The sequence below is a fragment of the Mytilus trossulus genome, chromosome 10 (genome assembly GCF_036588685.1).
Source record: "Mytilus trossulus isolate FHL-02 chromosome 10, PNRI_Mtr1.1.1.hap1, whole genome shotgun sequence".
In the NCBI taxonomy this organism is placed as follows: domain Eukaryota; kingdom Metazoa; phylum Mollusca; class Bivalvia; order Mytilida; family Mytilidae; genus Mytilus; species Mytilus trossulus.
In genome coordinates this window covers 21,998,535-22,016,445 of record NC_086382.1, presented here as the reverse complement: position 1 = coordinate 22,016,445, position 17,911 = coordinate 21,998,535, and the positions used below count along the sequence as shown (strand labels likewise).

The 17,911-nt window shown below is 31.5% G+C and overlaps 2 protein-coding genes across 3 annotated transcripts in view; both read left to right on the top strand.

Moving 5' to 3' along the window:
- The window catches only part of LOC134686080 (uncharacterized), a 379,196-nt gene that overhangs the window by 236,293 nt on the left and 124,992 nt on the right, over positions 1 to 17,911 (top strand). The window lies entirely within an intron of this gene.
- Positions 16 to 15,474, top strand: LOC134687055 (metal regulatory transcription factor 1-like). 2 transcript variants are annotated; one of them, XM_063547013.1, is made up of 10 exons: positions 16 to 341; positions 3,301 to 3,441; positions 6,620 to 6,699; positions 7,358 to 7,508; positions 8,478 to 8,609; positions 9,765 to 9,838; positions 10,520 to 10,623; positions 12,186 to 12,252; positions 12,707 to 12,772; positions 13,744 to 15,474. In XM_063547013.1, the coding sequence occupies exons 1-10, from the start codon at positions 70 to 72 to the stop codon at positions 14,811 to 14,813; spliced, it is 2,157 nt and encodes a 718-aa protein (XP_063403083.1). In that variant the 5' UTR covers positions 16 to 69; the 3' UTR covers positions 14,814 to 15,474. The 2 variants fall into 2 exon arrangements, with proteins under 2 accessions (XP_063403083.1, XP_063403084.1); XM_063547014.1 differs by lacking the exon at positions 12,707 to 12,772 and having other exon boundaries at positions 17 to 341.

Sequence of the window (17,911 nt, the reverse complement as noted above, 5' to 3'; positions counted from 1 at the left end):
AAGGCTGAATCTTTAGCCAATGATTACGGTTATAACAATTCCGTGCATCTCCTACATTTACATGTCAAAATGGACTTAACTTCTTCAGACTTAGAACAAGATTTCGATTATTCAACAGGCGTTTGCTTCGATTCTGACGATTCAGATGAATTTACGAACAATAACTCTCTCGGTGTTGACAACACTCCAAACGAAAATTACACAACGTCAACAAATAACGTTGAGTTAAACGACAGAGACGAAAAGGGGGAAGAAAGTTCACATGTTTCAAAATTAAATGAAAACAATATCCAATACAACTTCAATGATAGTGAAACAGAAAATGACAGGGAAAATAATGGGTAAATTTTCATAAAAGAATTAGTACCTAAACTAACATTATGAATTTATTTATTTACCACTGGCACTGTGTCTGTGGTGTTGCAAGCTAGCCTACATCTGTACATCCCGAGCTCAGTGATATTGTTGGCTTTTTTCAAAACTACCTCTACCCTTTTTTATTGGGAAAATATGTGTCATTTTCATCAAATTGGGAAATTTAAAATAAACCAAAAATTTGACTGAAACTTCAATTTACAGACCCCCTTTCAAGAGTCTACCCTTGCTTTGAAATAAGACCACTTTTTGTCAGTGATTATTCATAAATAGACCCTCAAATCTGCACATATAGTCATTTCAGGCATGAAAAATGTTTAAATGAGTGTTATTCAGTTTGTGTTTATGCACAATTACTACTAAGACTGCACTGTTTGGGAAAAAAAGTTGTCTTTTTGGGAATAATTTTAAGCCATTTTTTTTTCAAATTGGGATTTTTTTCCAGGGGAAAAAGCCTTTATTCGGCACTAATTTAAGGCAAACAATATCACTGCGAGCTGTACATAGTATATTTATAAACATTCTTTTTTTCCCCACAAACTATCATTGATTTGAACTTACTACCAAATACTGCCTTGAACTGTAAAACTGTGGAAAGTTTTAAGACTTATATGTCGCACTACTAGTTACATCAGAGGAGCAGACACATTTCCTGGATTAGTTTTACTTGATATATAATAATATATATAGTATTTTGAGTTCATTCCCAGTATAATATATAGATACAGACAGATATATATATGTATACATTGTAAATATAACCAGTCCAAATAATTATGAAGTCTAGGAAGGCTATTTTGAATTGTTGTTTGACGCCTTCCTGCGTAAATGGTGGATGAAAAAGAGTCAAACAAAAAAATACCCACAGCAGACATCATCATTCATTATCTGGACAAAATGCTACCTCAAAAAGCTGCCTATAAGTTATAAGTTAACTAATATGCACAACTTCTCCAAACCATTATTTAAAAAAGGATATAAAGTGATGAAACACTGCCTATAACTAACAATTTTACCAACCATTAAATGGATATAAACATGATAAAGTCATGAATCACTGCCTAAATGATTTGTAGATTTGGTTGTATTTTTTTTTCTTTTTCTTTCAGTGTTGTATTTATATTTACAACATTGTCCATGCTTGAGAGAGGGTAGGAGGGGTCCTGATCCCGAAATCCCAGGCTTAAAAATACGAAATCCTGAGGTCCCGAAATTCGAAAAAAGAATTCCCAGATCCTGAAAGGGTCAATCCCGAAATCCCGAGCTCAAACACACCCAATCCCAGAGTCCCAATAAAGGTCCTATCCCCCCTCATGCTTCATATGCATGTAGTCAAAAAATTGAGGCATGCTGCATGTAAAACCATTTTGCCTTTCTCAGTTTGTGTCTACATGGTCTATTGGCCCTTAAACATGAACAATTTTGTTCCCTTCCATGGCACGAAAGTTTATAACATTTTTTTACCAGCCATGTCAAATGGCTACATTTCTAATTCATCGTACATTTGAAATGCTTTTGTGTAGTCTATTGATATACATGTAAGAAAATGTCACTATCTATCAGTTGTGTATGGTTTAACAAAAGGTGGTGAATAAATCTAGCAAAAAGTAATTTCGACTACAAGGCAAGGATTTTGTAATTTGTTGATTTACAGATTTTTTTTGTAATGAAGTTTGTTTGATTGGAACAAAAAAATCTTACAAGACATTCTTTTGCAGCCGTACATGTACATGTATATTGATAGGACGTTGGCGGTATCGTCTTTGTCATTGTCATCTGAAGACACATTGGTTTTCACACTATAACTTTAATTTAAGTAAATAGAAATCTACATGTATGAAATTTAAACACAAGGTTAATGATCACAAAAGGAAGGTTGGGATTGATTTTGGGAGTTTTGGTCCCATCAGTTTAGGAAATGGGGGCCAAAAAAGGGCCCAAATTTTTCTTGGTTTTCCCTCAATAACTTTAGTATAAGTAAATAGAAATCTATGAAATTTAAACACAAGGTTTATGACTATAAAAGGAAGGTTGGGATTGATTTTGGGACCATTTAGGAATTAGAGGCCCCAAGGGTCCAAAATTTAACTTAGTTTTATTTTTATACCAAAAATAAATTCTTGGGGTTCTTTGATATGCTGAATCTAAACATGTACTTAGATTTTTGATTATGGGCCAAGTTTTCAAGTTGGTCCAAATTGGGGTCCAAAATTAAAATTTGTTTGATTTCAACAAAAATTGAATCCTTGGGGTTCTTTGATATGCTGAATCTTAACATGTATCTAGATATTTGAATATAGGCCCAGTTTTCAAGTTGGTTCTAATCAGGGTCCAAAATTAAATTAAACTTTATTTGATTTTAACAAAATTTGAAAAAATAGGGTTATTTGATATATGCTGAATCTGACCATGTATTTAGATTTTGGATATTAGACCATAATAGGTAAAGGTCTAATTTAAAAATTTTAAGTTTTTAAGTTTAATTTCTTATATTTTAGACCACATTCATTCTGTGTGGAACTCTGTGGTCGTAGAAAGCTGTGCCATGCATCTGGTTTGAATATGTTTAAAATTGATATATTCAACTTTATACCTACCATATTTTCAGGATTCTTAAATTTAAAATTGTCAGTGGTTTTAAATGTTCAATAAAATTGAGAATGGAAATGGGGAATGTGTCAAAGAGACAGCAGCAGAAGGTCTTGCATGCCATAAACATAATCATTATCATACAATTTTTGAAAAAGGTAATATCACTAAAAAAAAACCCAGAAAACTAAACAAACTCATCATAGATAAATCATCAGCTCACCAAAAAAAAAACCAAACAGCTCCACTTTGCATTTTTTTAGTACTTGTCCCTGAGAAAATTATACAGAATTTTACTTACTGTTTTCAATAAAAGATTTACATTGTCTATTTCAGATATATACAACACACAGTATCTGAAGATCAGATATGTATGCAGATTAACCCAGGAGACAGATCTATGCCCAGTAATCCATCACATGCTACTGTGACTGTTGAAAGTAGAAATCCAGAGACAAAACTAAAAGAAATTAAAAGGTAGATTTTCTATGTTATGTTTTATGTATGAGTGTTTGTCTGTCTTTTTTTATTTTTTTTGGATATGGCATGGTCATTTTTGTATCAATCTGTTAGTTTGAATGTTTCGTTGGTCTTTTCTTAAACTCAAAAATGGTGGAAATTATGTAAAGAACAACATGAAAAAGTTATTAAACGCTATGACAACAAACCTCACAGAACGGATTTGGCACGGTTGTATAGAAACTAAAATTCCATGACTCTCACATTTCCTACACATTTGCATTTTAGCATTCTTAGAATTACATGAAGCTCTTTTTTATGAATATAAAAACATATAGACAATAACTGTAGTGTCTTAAGATTAGTTGCACATGTATTTGTATGAGACTAAGAAATATGTGTAAATTAAGCTTCAGCTACATGTAGCTATTACTCCTGTTTCAGGCCAAATAGAACTGATATTTAAGACAGTTTAAGACACTGAAGAGTTATGTTCTTATCCTGCAATTAATTTTGCACATACTTTTTTTTCATCCCAATCGTTGAATTTATTTTGAAAGAAATTGTCACGGCTTAAATAAGGCTGCATTGAGGACCCCAAAAAAAGGCCCAAAGTGAACTGTAAACAGTAATTTGACTGTTAGCTCTCAACACAAGAAGGATACCAGGAGACTATATGTTAAGTATTTGCTTTGTGTTATTTGTACACCTGTATTAGTATAGTAGAAAGGTTCAATGAAGGATCCAAAAAAATTATGCAGTGCCAAATTTGATTTGTATTAGCGCCAGCATATTTACTTTAGTAATTAAAAACCTCAAACATATATCTAAGGGTGCTATAAACAGTTTCGTATAAAAAACTAGGGGTTATTCCCCGACTAAAAATAGACTTGGAGGGAAGTCCCTTTTTATCAACATAATTGGTGAAAAAGTATCATGTTTTTTGTATTTGATTGTAAAAATAAGTAAATTAGCTTTAATTAAGACAGGTTGAATGATTAAAAGATTTTAAAAAATTAGATTAAATACACATGTTTTGAGGGGAGAAAAACAGTAAACATCCTGGTTTTTTGGCAGTGAAAAGTGCAAAACTTATTTGCACCCACTGTAGCTCTTTTCGGAGCAGGCAAACGTAGCCTGAAGCATAAATTTTTAGAAAGACCAGGTAAAAACCTATGAAATTCGTACAGTTTTGATTATGAAAAATGTGCATGTATCATGTCTACATGGGTGTGCATATGGCCTGATTTCATGTTTTTTATGCATAGATTAGGCAATGTTTTCCCCATTTTCTCTGGATAAAACTTTTTGGTACTATTAAAAGTACAATTAATTTTTATTTCATTATAAACTAGAGAAAATTCTGATTCTAATGATATTTAGTTTTATACAAGTATCTTTATTAACATTAACACCACTAAGGGTCAATTATAAATGGTCCCTCAAAATATGACGTCATAGAAAAAAAACTGTTGATTGCACCCTAAGAGCTGAACAGATGAACTAGTACATATAGATTGCAGATTGTAATGTATAGCCAATTCCCTCATACATGTCATAGGAATTAAATGTGCACTAGAGCACACCCGCGAAATCGCGGGCATTCAGAGCGTATTTGAAAGGATGTTAAGTGTTGTAGGAAGAATTTTGTAAAAGAATTAATGACTTGGAGAATTTCATAGGTACTTGGGGACAGGAAAATGTTTTTTTTTAACCCTCCTCCTTTATTTCCAAAATTCCCATTTTTTGTTTTCTATTTATTTCATTATGAACATACATTTAGTGTACATGTATTATGAACATTCCAGTCAGGAGCCTGTAATTCAGTGGTTCATTGATATTTGTTTTTCGTTCATTTTTTGTACATAAATAAGGCTGTTAGTTTTCTCATTTGAATTGTTTTACATTGTCATTTCGGGGCCTTTTATATCAGACTATGCAGTATTGGCTTTTGCTTATTGTAGAAGGCTGTTAGGGGACCTTTAAATGTTAATTTCGGTGTCATTTTGGTCTCTTGTGGAGAGCTGTCTCATTGGCATTCATACCACATCTTCTTTTATTTGCAAAACATTTAGCGACTTGAGAATTTCAGAAAAGGTATCAATAGTCATAGGTAATTTGGGACAGGATAATTGTTTTTCTAGACTGGCTCCTCCTTTTTTCACAAAAAAATCCTCTTTTTTGTTTGTTTGTTCTCTATTAATTTTAATGACGCATGAATAATTTTAGCGCTTATCTGTATATTATGAACATTCATTAAAGGGGGGGTCGGGGCTGAGGCGGATTCAGGGGGCCTGCCCCCTCCCTTTTCTGGAAAATAATTGGTTGCTTATATAGGGAATCACTGAAGCATGACCGGAGCGGGCCCCTCTTAGGCAGTTAATGGGCCCGTGCGTATGAAAATTTCTGGAACTGCCACTGCGGAGGGGCCCCGATCCTAATATCCCGGGCTTAAAAACATGCATTATGGAGGTTCTCAATTTATTTTACAAATTTAATATCTCGACATCCCGAAATTCGAAGAAAAAAAAATCCCAGATCCCGAAATGGTCAATCCTGAAATTTCGATCTTAAAAACACCCATTCCAGAAGTCCTGGAAGTGTATTTTCTTTTAACAGTCAATTCTCAGTTTAATAATTGTTCCACAGCGGTCATTGATATATTATTCAGACCCTCTCAGTGAGTCTCTATTAAATAAACCCTGTGACTGCCGTGGATAGTAAATTTGAAAATGATATCAGACAGAAAATGCACTTTATTCGTAGTATATATGTATTTGTTTCAAAGTAAAAAGAAAAACGCAAAACGGAGGTCTAATCTGACTTAAATATAAGACAGAAAATACACTGTATTCGTAGTATTAATGTATGTTCAAAGTATACAGAAAAACACAAACCAGAAGTCTATTAAATCTGACTTAAAATTTCGCCCAATGACGGAAACATATCGGGACGTCTTTTTTCTCTTTTTTCACCCAAAATAACTCAATCTGAATAATCATATGAATGGATAACAAATGGGATTATGCACTGTACCCATAGGACACAGAGGCATGATGATTAATTTATTGTGGAAAGAAGAGAAGCGACACCCAAAATGAGGTCTTCTCGTTTAATAGTATAGATGAAATGCTTTGTAATTCTGAAATGAGTTTCTAAATTTTTTTAACAACAAATTGAATTATGTTTTTTATAGATACCAATGTGATTACACAGACTGTTCTAGAACTTACAGTACTGCTGGAAATCTCAGAACTCATAAGAAGACACACAAAGGTAAAGCGCCTCCTATACCATAAGTTTATATACTGTCAGGATATTTTGTTAAACATCACCTTCGATGAATGTTCACACTGATTAATGGGATTCACAATCATTTACCTCCCTTAGCTAGCATTTAACAGGGATGTTCACCAGCGTGTTATCCCTTTCATTCAATACCTATGAGGGGAGGTAACTCTAAATAAGTGATCCATGTGACTTTTGTCTGTACAATGTATTTCTATTCTATTTAATTTGCAAACATTAAGACATAATCCTGTATTAATTGTCTTCATCATGGTATCAGATATATATAAAAACATGCAGGCGATATAAAGGCTTTCGGATAAATCATATAAAATGTGATTTGGCCAGGGGAGATAATTTAGACATTATATATATTCTAATGTCAAAAATCATGATTTTGATTACAAACATCCATGCATGAACTGATTATTGAAAAACAACTGTAATATTATTTCACGATAACATTTTTACTCTGAAGTATCCCTATATATGAGGGGAGGACTACAATATTGTCACGAATCTACCAAAATTGGCAAGAAAAATTTCAAGAGTAGGCATTTTGAATAGCACAGAAATTGGGCCAATATGGTAACAATTAAAAAAAATGAAACTTTGGATTTTAATGCATCTTAACCTTCCCTTACAGGAGAATATACTTTTACATGCAATGAAGGAGGCTGTGGCAAAGCTTTCCTTACTTCCTACAGCCTGAAAATCCATGTACGAGTTCATACAAAAGAAAAACCATACAACTGTGATTTACCTGAATGTGAAAAGGCTTTCACCACACTATACAGGTATAATAAATTATGTACTTCATTCATCCCCAAAAAAAAATTTAATTTCAAAAGTCGGAAACCTGTCTGAATTTGTTAAAAATCAACTATTCACTTGGAAATTTTAGCTTTAAATTTTGAAGTCAGTCTCAGAACCAGGTTTCTATTTGTAAATTTCTTTTATGCCATGATGTTTTTGGGAAAACATTGTTTTTTGTTCTGTCCATATCTCATGTCTATAAAGAAAGAAATTAAATTTCCTTTAGGCCAAATGAAAATATATGCGTGGTTCCAGTTACCCAACCGACCCTAGGTTAAACTCCCTGACCCTAGATTTTTTTTTTTCATTTCTAAAAAATAAATTTGCAAACGATCAAATAATTGGAATAATAAAATTCATAGATTTATGTCATCCTAATTTTTCATCATTTTTTTGGCTAAATGCAACAAAATTAACTCAAAGCATAACAGTTACATAACTGTTTATTTTACAACCAAACACATGTAAAATGGTAAACTTCCATTTGGGGCGTGTATAATTCCAGAAACAATTTGGATAAACACACAATCTTTTTCCAGATTTTTACAATCCATAATAAAAATTTAGAAAAAAAAAGAAAAAAAATTGCTGACCTCCCAACCCTATTTTTTAATAGTATGTAACAGGAACCACACATATTTTTATTTGGCCTAAGGAATGGATCAGAAAACAAAATACATTCTTTATACCATGTGTAGTGCACCTAGTTTATTTATTTTTCACACAGAATTTTGGGCTTTACTATAACAAATCAAGGAATTTTTCTCTTCTATCTTTATGGAAAAAAATAAGCATTAGAATGTTGAATTGGATATAAGAATTTCTCATGTAAATGTTAATGTCAAAAGTTTTCTAGCTATAAAACTGTTTAAAATTCTTGTATTGAAAAGGACAGGACTTAATGTGTTATTTATTCAAAAATGAATTATAATTTCTTATTTATTTTTTAGATTAAGAGCACACCAGAGGATCCATACAGGAAAGACATTTAACTGCGGAGAGGGAGAATGCAGGAAATTCTTCACTACCCTTAGCGACCTCAAAAAACATAAAAGAACACATACTGGTGAAAGACCTTACCAGTAAATACACTAAACCTTTTTGGTCCTTATATCAGTATATATTTGTCCTGTAAACCAATTTCCAAATAAGGAGGTGGTACAGTATGAACTATACTCCCCAAAAATTAAAAAAAATTCTGACATTCTTCAATCGATCGAAAGTATGAAAGTCCTATTGATATATATTGAAATAATCAGAATGCATAGTATGGAAACGGCTATGTTTATATCCTATTTATATTTAATCATTTCAAGAGTTTTTTGGAGTCAGCAAGTTAATATATTTACTAGATGACAAACTGCCATGTGCATTTTGTACATGATATTTATGAGAAAGACCAAACACTGTTCAACTTGGAGTCAGAATAATGATTTCATAAGGGTTGACATATTACCTTCCTATTAATTGATAATCTACTAGCTAACAAGTTTAATAAAACAGTGAACAGGAAAAAGCACTGTGCATATTATTTATATCACATATAGAAATAAGGATGCATGTAGGTGGTATAATTGATCAAAGTGACAAGTATCCACTTAAGATTAAGTGGAAAAAGCACAATTCATGTTATTCATATCACATATAAAGATAAAGATACATGTATGAGGTATGATTAAACGATGATTTAATCTGAACAGACAAGGATGTAAATTATCTGTTGAAGTAGATCATTTTAAGTATATTTTTAACATGTTAATTTCAGTATAAGTGGAAATTTTGTGTGGGTTTATTTTTTAATTATTTCAAAATCATATAGAATGTGCAAAAATATTGCTGCATCAACACTTTGCAGAGAGCAACAATACTAACCATGCTAATATGAAACTTCGAATTTGACCCAGTCTTGTATGGTTTTTGCATTGAAATTTTGAACAATTTACAACCTACTAAAATATCTATGTAGGTGATATAGATATAAGAAGATGTGCTAAGACTTCAAATGACACCACTCTTAGTCTCTACATCTCAGTCACAATTTGTGAATTCACACCATTTTAGGTCAAAGTACAGTTGTCAATATTGGGTATTCAAAAGTGAAGATGTTATTATCAACATGCATGTTGAATTGTTCTTATCCTGAGTATTGTTTAAATGTTGGCTGCTGGTTAATAAACCTGTACTTACGGTACCTATATATAGCTAACCCTAATCACAATGTTTATTTCTGTTGATAGGTGTGATGAGAATGGATGTGGCAAGGCTTTTGTAGCTAGTCATCACCTAAAAACACATATTAGAAGTCATACAGGTACTGGTTCACTTATCTTATTATAAATTTAGCGATCACCACAGAGTATTTAAGGGTGATGCTCCTACACACTTGAATTTCCAGTGCCACTCTTGATTTTCTCAAATTTAGATTTTGAGATATAGGAGAAAATTATTCTTAATCAGTGTGATTTTGAAGACTACAATTACTTTTGTCATAAATTAAGATTATGTACATCCCTTAAAAGGGAAGCAAAAGATACCAGAGGGACATACAACTCATAGGTCACATGACTTAAAAGAAAAAATACCAACAGACTATAGTACACAAAACACAACATAGAAAACTTAAGACTGCACAACTAAAACCCCACCAAAAGTTGGAGGTGGTCACATGTGTTCCAGAAGGGTAAGCAGATAAGAATAATTATTTCTGGTTCTACATTCTACATTTATAAGAATCAAATAGTCTGTTTCTTGCCTAAAGTCATTTGGTTAATCTTAGCATCCAATTTTCCTTCATCACTCAATTTAAAAATATACTAAATGATAGGCTGATTAATACCATGATACAATAATGACTGAAATTGAAAAATACAAAAATTTGAAAAAACATACATTATTATTTGATATGTAAATTGATAATGAGTTAAAAGTAATAAACAAGTATATTTATAAAGATATAAATTATTTCTACAATTTGTAAATTGATTTATTACAGGTGAAAAGCCATTTTCCTGTGATGGATGTCCAAGAGCATTTACTACAAATTATAGTCTAAAAGTTCATAAAAAGAATCATGAGAGAGATATAGAATCTGAACGGGTAAGTTTAGCGAAAAACTATTCCATTTTATAGATAAACATAAAAGCATAGGAAAGGAATTATTATTTTTTGTACATGGATTCTGTATTATTTGATTGTATGTCCATTTATTGTATGCAAAATTACCCACAGCTGTTTTAATTGAATAGCCTTGATATGTTAACTCCTTTATTCTATCACATATTCAATGTTTCTTATTTTTTTTCATTCAAAATAGGGTTTAGTTGTCACATAAAAAAATAAGAAATGATAAGAATCTGCAAAAATATAAAGTGAGGAGACCCATGGGTAAATTTGGGTTATTTTAAAATTTACAAATGGTTTTTATTTAAACATTTTATCATGTTGCATTAGAGAAAAGTTATCAGAAATTTTATAAATATTGCCCGAGTCATTTTTAGTCCCCTACTGGCAAAGTCAAATCAGCAAATTAGCTTTCCACACTTTTTTCTTCGTTCTTGAAAATATTAATTTGATATATAGTTTTATCATGACAAGTTATAGATCAAGTCAGAATTTTGTACCGGTCTGATGATTTAGTACAGAGTAATGGTCTATAAAAAAATCCATATCTAATATTACAAATACCATGTTCAACCATATTTCTGTACAAAGGGAGAAAACTCATTTTTTAAAAGACATTCTTTAATAAATTGTTGGAGGAATTTTATGGCAGGTTTGTTGTTATTTTGCATAAACCAAATTTCTGAATACTATATATATAATTTTTTTTATTAAGTGAAATCCTTTAATAAGACAATAATCTTTTTTGATTAAGGTTCATTGCATTTCATTGTGTAGATATAAATTGTTGACATTTTATAGATAAGTTACAAATCTATACCATTATGAGTTTGTGACAAATGAAAAAAAAATATGTTTGGAACTACATGTATTAATTATACATGTATTTGATTATAATTTGAAAATAGAGATACATTGTATTACATCATAACTTATTTTAGAAAACTATAAATCATATCTAAATATGTTATAGTATTTTCCACACTATAGTTTTATCATGACCAGTTACAGGTCAAGTTCAAATTTTTGTTTCGGTCTGATAATTTTGTGCAGAGTAATGGTCCTTGTACTTGAAAAATTCACTCATATAATCAGTTTTCCACACTGTTTTTAGTCATGCTTGAAGATGTACATGTATTTACACCATGACAAGTTAGCATTTTGTTCCAGTATAATGAATTTTTACCCGGTAGGGGACTATGTATTGCGATGCAATACTCTCAGAATTTTTGTTGATTTGAGAATCACAATAATTAATTTTAACAGCTTCTCTTAAATAAAACTTCGCTTGTGAGTGTCAAGTCTGAAATTGTCACTTGTTCAATTCAACAAAATACTGTTATTTCTTAATATAAATAATGGGACTGAAACTTCTACTAATTATGACCAAATTTTCTATAAGATCAAAATTCTCCTTACAGCAATATTAGTACATCCTTCAGCCTTGACTGAAGCAGTACTCTCATTAATTCGCAGAACAATGAAAAAGGGGAGATAACTTATAGATTAAACATCAAGTGCTTTTTTCCTTTTTTCAGGTGATACAATCTTATGCTGATCAGTTATTAATGCTTTGTGATCCAGTTGAAGAAAACCAGTTACAAAGTAAGATAATTTAATGTTATTGTACAGATGCATGCTTCCTTTGAGTAATGAATGTCTTTGGTTCACCAAAGACTTGCAAATTAGTGTTTTCTGCTTCTCCCCTTAGCATGCCAGGATTCAGTATAATTGGTGCTATAAGGTTGATATTTTATCCCATGAAATTACCTTGTATACTAGCACATTAGAAATTAAGATTATTAGAAAGCAGCTGTCACAGTCATATCATATCCTTAGTTTATATTTTATTTGCCACTGGCCATCTTTATCATCATGAAATGTTTTATTGTCCATTGTTCCTTTTGTCCATCATATATTTCCTTCACACATTTCTTAGGTGCAACTAAACAGAATGACTTCATATTTGGTTAGCAGCTTAGCATTGCTGAGTTTAGATATATATACATAAGTTCAATGATCTTCTAATGACAATTCACATTTTTTTCTTTTTTCTTAGAACTGCTTAGCCTTACAGAACAAAACCAAGCAGGAATAACATATGAACACATTTGTAAAATACCAGGCAAGCATTTCAAAAGTTGTGTTAAATTTTGGCACATTGTGTCAATAATGTTTATAATTTTGGCATGATTGAATTCAATTTTAAATAGTCATCAGTGACGGATTAATGAATATTGTTTCGAGACCTGATTTTAGATAGTATTCAATAGCTTAAACATTTTGAATAGCAAATTTAAATGATTTATACAAAACTTTTATATCAGATCAAATAAATTGTAATAATTTGACACAAGAACATCATTTGATGAATTGGCCCTACTGCTATATATAGAAATATTAATTATCAAATTGGAATATATTGCCTATTTCTATAGCCCTAATAAATCAGATATTGTATAATGTCATCAACTCTACACAACCACATCAATGCAGAAAAACCTTCAATGTTTTATGCTTGTTTTTTTTGCTTTTACACTTTCATCTCGTTCAACGTAGTACAAATATGTAACATATTTTTGTATGCTACAGCAAAATATATTTAATACTGTGGATTAATTTATTTCCATTCATACCAATTTTCATGGATTAAGGAAAACTTGCATGTTTGTGGATATTTTATTTCCTGGTTTTGTCGAAGTCTGCATACAAGCCTATAGAAAGTTTGTTATTCGAAATTGGCATCCAACGAATAATAATGAAACCACATGTCCAGTAATTGAAATTGAAGAAAACAAAAGATTTGTAATTTGTCGTTCCCCTCATACATTGTTTATTTATAACATATTGGTAAAGTTTTCCAGTCTATAAATTAATTCTAATATAAAGAAAAGAGGAATAATAGAGTTTATAATCAAATTCTTAATTATTATCAGTAACAAATGTCAATAGCTCAAAATGATTCTTCAGTGTATTTAAAAGCTTAATAAACCCCCCCAAAACAAAATTTACAACCCGCAATGTGAAAAAAATTATGTGGCTGAGTTAAAAAAAAATAACAAATTTTTCTTATGTTTGCCCTTTTTATGATTTTAGATTACAGTCCAGGAAGTTTACAGGAAATCACTCCTGCAATGTTACAATCATCTCCGTCAGTTCAGAACACAGCTGAAGATGGGTCAAACATTCCTCAAGTGATCAGTCAAATACAGATTGTTCCGTCGTCAGAAGGAGCTTGCACATTAATAAATCTACCTCCAGTACTACAACAAAATATAGCAGTTATCGATGAAAATCAAACAAGCACAATCATCAATCAGAATCCCTCCGATATGTCTCAAAACCAAGTTGATGGTAGTAGCAGTTTTACAAATATAATGGATCAAGGAAATTGTATTTGTTCAACAATATCTCCGGTAGACAGCATACAGGTTCAGATCCCTAGCAATACTCAGGAAACTGGTTATGACTTGTTGAGTAGTTTGGAAGCAATGACTAGAGGCAGTGGTGGGGCTGCCACAGTTCAGCCTACTGTGGCCACAGTACAGCCTAGCATGGGACCTATACCTGTGTCGGGCATTGAAGCCATACCTCTGTCAAGTCCTCAAATCAAACAATGTGATGGAAAACCAACTGTCAAAGTTCAACACTTTCTGATTACAAAGGTAGTGACTGACACACCAAATGGTGAACGTTTTGAGACTGAAAGCACAGTGGAGTTGCCAAACTTGAGTTCTGCCACATTAGCTAATAGGCAAACTAATCTAGGTGACAATGTTTTAGTTTATCCACAGTTAGTTAACCTGACACAAGGTGCTGTACAGGCGGCGGCAACAGCGGTGACGGAAAAAGTTGATACATCCAAAAACAATCTGACATCGACAGACGTGACACTATCTCAAACGTATCCAGCTGTAAGTAGTTGCGAAACTCCCATCATTCTTGATTTAACACAACAGTCTGCTCAGATGATGGCTGGCTGCACAACTATTGATTATTCAGATAACAAAACACTCCTAGCTGATCTTGCTGTGAACAAGGATGCGGATACTACCCAGAATGCATTAGGGGCTGATAATACCCAGAATACACTGGATACAGATTCTGTCTTTCTTGATGAAGGAACTTGTGCAAAATGTTGTATAAATGTACCTGTTACAAGTTAATTACTTTAGGAAAAAAAATTGGAAAGTGATATTTTTGCATGATTTTTTTCACAGTTTGATATAATATATGATTTGTTTGATTATATACTGAGTGTCAATCTTACAACACATGATTTTCCAAGCTTCTATTTTTCAATTGTTTAATAAATGTTCAAAAACATTCGTGTAAACATTTTTTTTGAATGTATGTTTTCATGTTTCTTGTATTATTTAGTCTATGATCAATTTTTACCTGTTCTGAACATCAAAAAGATAAAAATCAAAACATATGCAAAAGTCACAAATTTCATCCAATTTTGAATTTGAATTGAATTTTTTTCAACTGGAAATTTAATGTTTTGTATCTGTTTGCACTCAGTATATATTTGAAAGTTTATGAACAATGTGATAATTTTTATTTGCTGTTTTTGTATTGTGTTTATATGTAATTATGGTGTAAAAATTGTCTGCTTAAAAGGATCTATCCTGAAAAAATTATGAAAGTTTATGCATAATAAAAAAAAAATATTTATAGCTTCAAATTCATATCAGGTATTTAGTTGACAATGGATATATTTCAGTATTATGTGAATCTTTTCATGAAATATAATCTTTTATATTAATATTCTTGTGTAATCTTTCATAACCTTTAACAGAATGTCAAAAACAAAATTTTGAAGGCCTTTTTAGCTCACCTGGCCATTTAGAGGAAATCTGACATGGGGTAAAAATGTTTATCAGGTCAAGATCTATCTGCCCTGAAATTTTCAGATGAATCGGTCAACCCGTTGTTGGGTTGCTGCCCCTGAATTGGTAATTTTGTGGAAATTTTGCAGTTTTTGGTTATTATCTTGAATATTATTATAGATAGAGATAAACTGTAAACAGCAATAATGTTTAGTAAAGTAGGATTTACAAATAAGTCAACATGACCGAAATGGTCAGTTGACCCGTTTAGGAGTTATTGCCCTTTATAGTCAATTTTTAACCATTTTTCGTAAATCTTAGTTATCTTTTACAAAAATCTTCTCCTCTGAAACTACTGGGCCAAATTGAACCAAACTTGGCCACAATCATCATTGGGGTATCTAGTTTAAAAAATGTGTGGCGTGACCCGGTCATCCAACCAAGATGGCCGCCACGGCAAAAAATAGAACATAGGGGTAAAATGCAGTTTTTGGCTTATAACTCAAAAACCAAAGCATTTAGAGGAAATCTGACATAGGGTAAAATGTTTATCAGGTCAAGATCTATCTGCCCTGAAATTTTCAGATGAATCGGTCAACCCGTTGTTGGGTTGCTGCCCCTGAATTGGTAATTTTGTGGAAATTTTGCAGTTTTTGGTTATTATCTTGAATATTATTATAGATAGAGATAAACTGTAAACAGCAATAATGTTTAGTAAAGTAGGATTTACAAATAAGTCAACATGACCGAAATGGTCAGTTGACCCGTTTAGGAGTTATTGCCCTTTATAGTCAATTTTTAACCATTTTTCGTAAATCTTAGTTATCTTTTACAAAAATCTTCTCCTCTGAAACTACTGGGCCAAATTAATCCAGACTTGGCAATCATCATCTTTGGGGTATCTTGCAGTTTTTGGTTATTATCTTGAATATTATTATAGATAGAGATAAACTGTAAACAGCAATTATGTTCAGCAAAGTAAGATTTACAAATAAGTCAACATGACCGAAATTGTCAATTGACCCCCTAAGGAGTTATTGTCTTTATAGTCAATTTTTAACAATTTTCATAAAATTTGTAAATTTTTATTAACATTTTCCACTGAAACTACTGGGCCAAGTTCATTATAGATAGAGATAAATGTAAGCAGCAAGACTAGTAAAGTAAGATTTACAAACACATCACCATCACCAAAACACAATTTTGTCATGAATCCATCTGCTTCCTTTGTTTAATATTCACATAGACCAAGGTGAGCGACACAGGCTCTTTGGAGCCTCTAGTTTTCAAAATTCATCTATAAATTTGTATGATCATGATAATGTTGGAGATTCATGTGAATTGAAACATTTATAAGTTGTCTTCCCTTAGCTTATGGTCTCCCTTTGGTTCTAATAACATTAAAAGGTCTGCATCTTTAATTCATCTTAAATCATGAATATATATTTGAAGAAAGTACAAACTAACTGATCGACTGGTTATTGGCTTTTAGACTGTTTTAACTTTTTTTAATTTTTGTACATCACATTAGCATATAACATGTATAAGGGCATATCATGGCAATATATAATTAACATACTGTAAATTCAAAAATCATGTTTTTTATTAATGAGAATAATGTGACTAGATGAGTATCTCGATAACACAAACTCATATCTTATATATTATTGAACATATATCTGTATGCAAATTTTCCTGAAATCACAATCTATAAATTCAGGATTTTGTCCATTCTTTAAAAATCGCAATAATAAATGTGCACAATAATTTCTGAATTTATAGTTTGTCAAATTAAATATAATGTTTTGTAATTTCTTTGAATAATTGTAAAACTTAGTTATTTATTTTTTATAACCGTGACCATTTATTTTTTATAACTGTCAGTTGTAACTGTGAACTTGAACTTACTCTCTGAACAGTGATGTTGATACAAAACTTGTTCTTCTTAATTCAATTAATTGTGATAGTGAACTTTCCATTCTTACTTTATTGAATAGGAACATTGGGTCATTAGGTTTATTCCATTAAAATGAATGTGGGAGGATAGGAAGATTCCATTAAAATGTATGTAAGAGGGTAGCTATATAGGAAGATTCCAATAAAATGGATGTGGGAGGGAAGGAAGATTCCATTTAAATGAATTTGAAAGGGTAGCAAGGTTCCATGAAAAGGAATGGGGAGGATAGGAAGTAAGGATATATTTTTTACGACATAGGTTCACCGTTGTGCCCCATTTGATGTGTGCATTCCCATTTTTATCAGGTATATAGATGGATGGCCAATTTATTCAAAGAAAGTATGTGTTTGGTGGACTAAAAATGTATGCTAGTTAATTTGTACGTACCCACTTTCCTTCATTTTAATGGAACAGCCTTAACACTTTTAAATAAAATCATGTATGGACTTATTTAATTAAATATAGGTTGTAATTG

What these genes read in the sequence shown, in the direction of transcription:
- LOC134687055 (XM_063547013.1), top strand. Translation starts at nt 70, where the DNA reads ATGGACTTAACTTCTTCAGACTTAGAACAAGATTTCGATTATTCAACA. An exon ending in TCATAAGAAGACACACAAAG is followed by an intron (nt 6,700 to 7,357) that starts GTAAAGCGCCTC and finishes CTTCCCTTACAG; the next exon opens with GAGAATATACTTTTACATGC. An exon ending in ACTGGTGAAAGACCTTACCA is followed by an intron (nt 8,610 to 9,764) that starts GTAAATACACTA and finishes TTCTGTTGATAG; the next exon opens with GTGTGATGAGAATGGATGTG.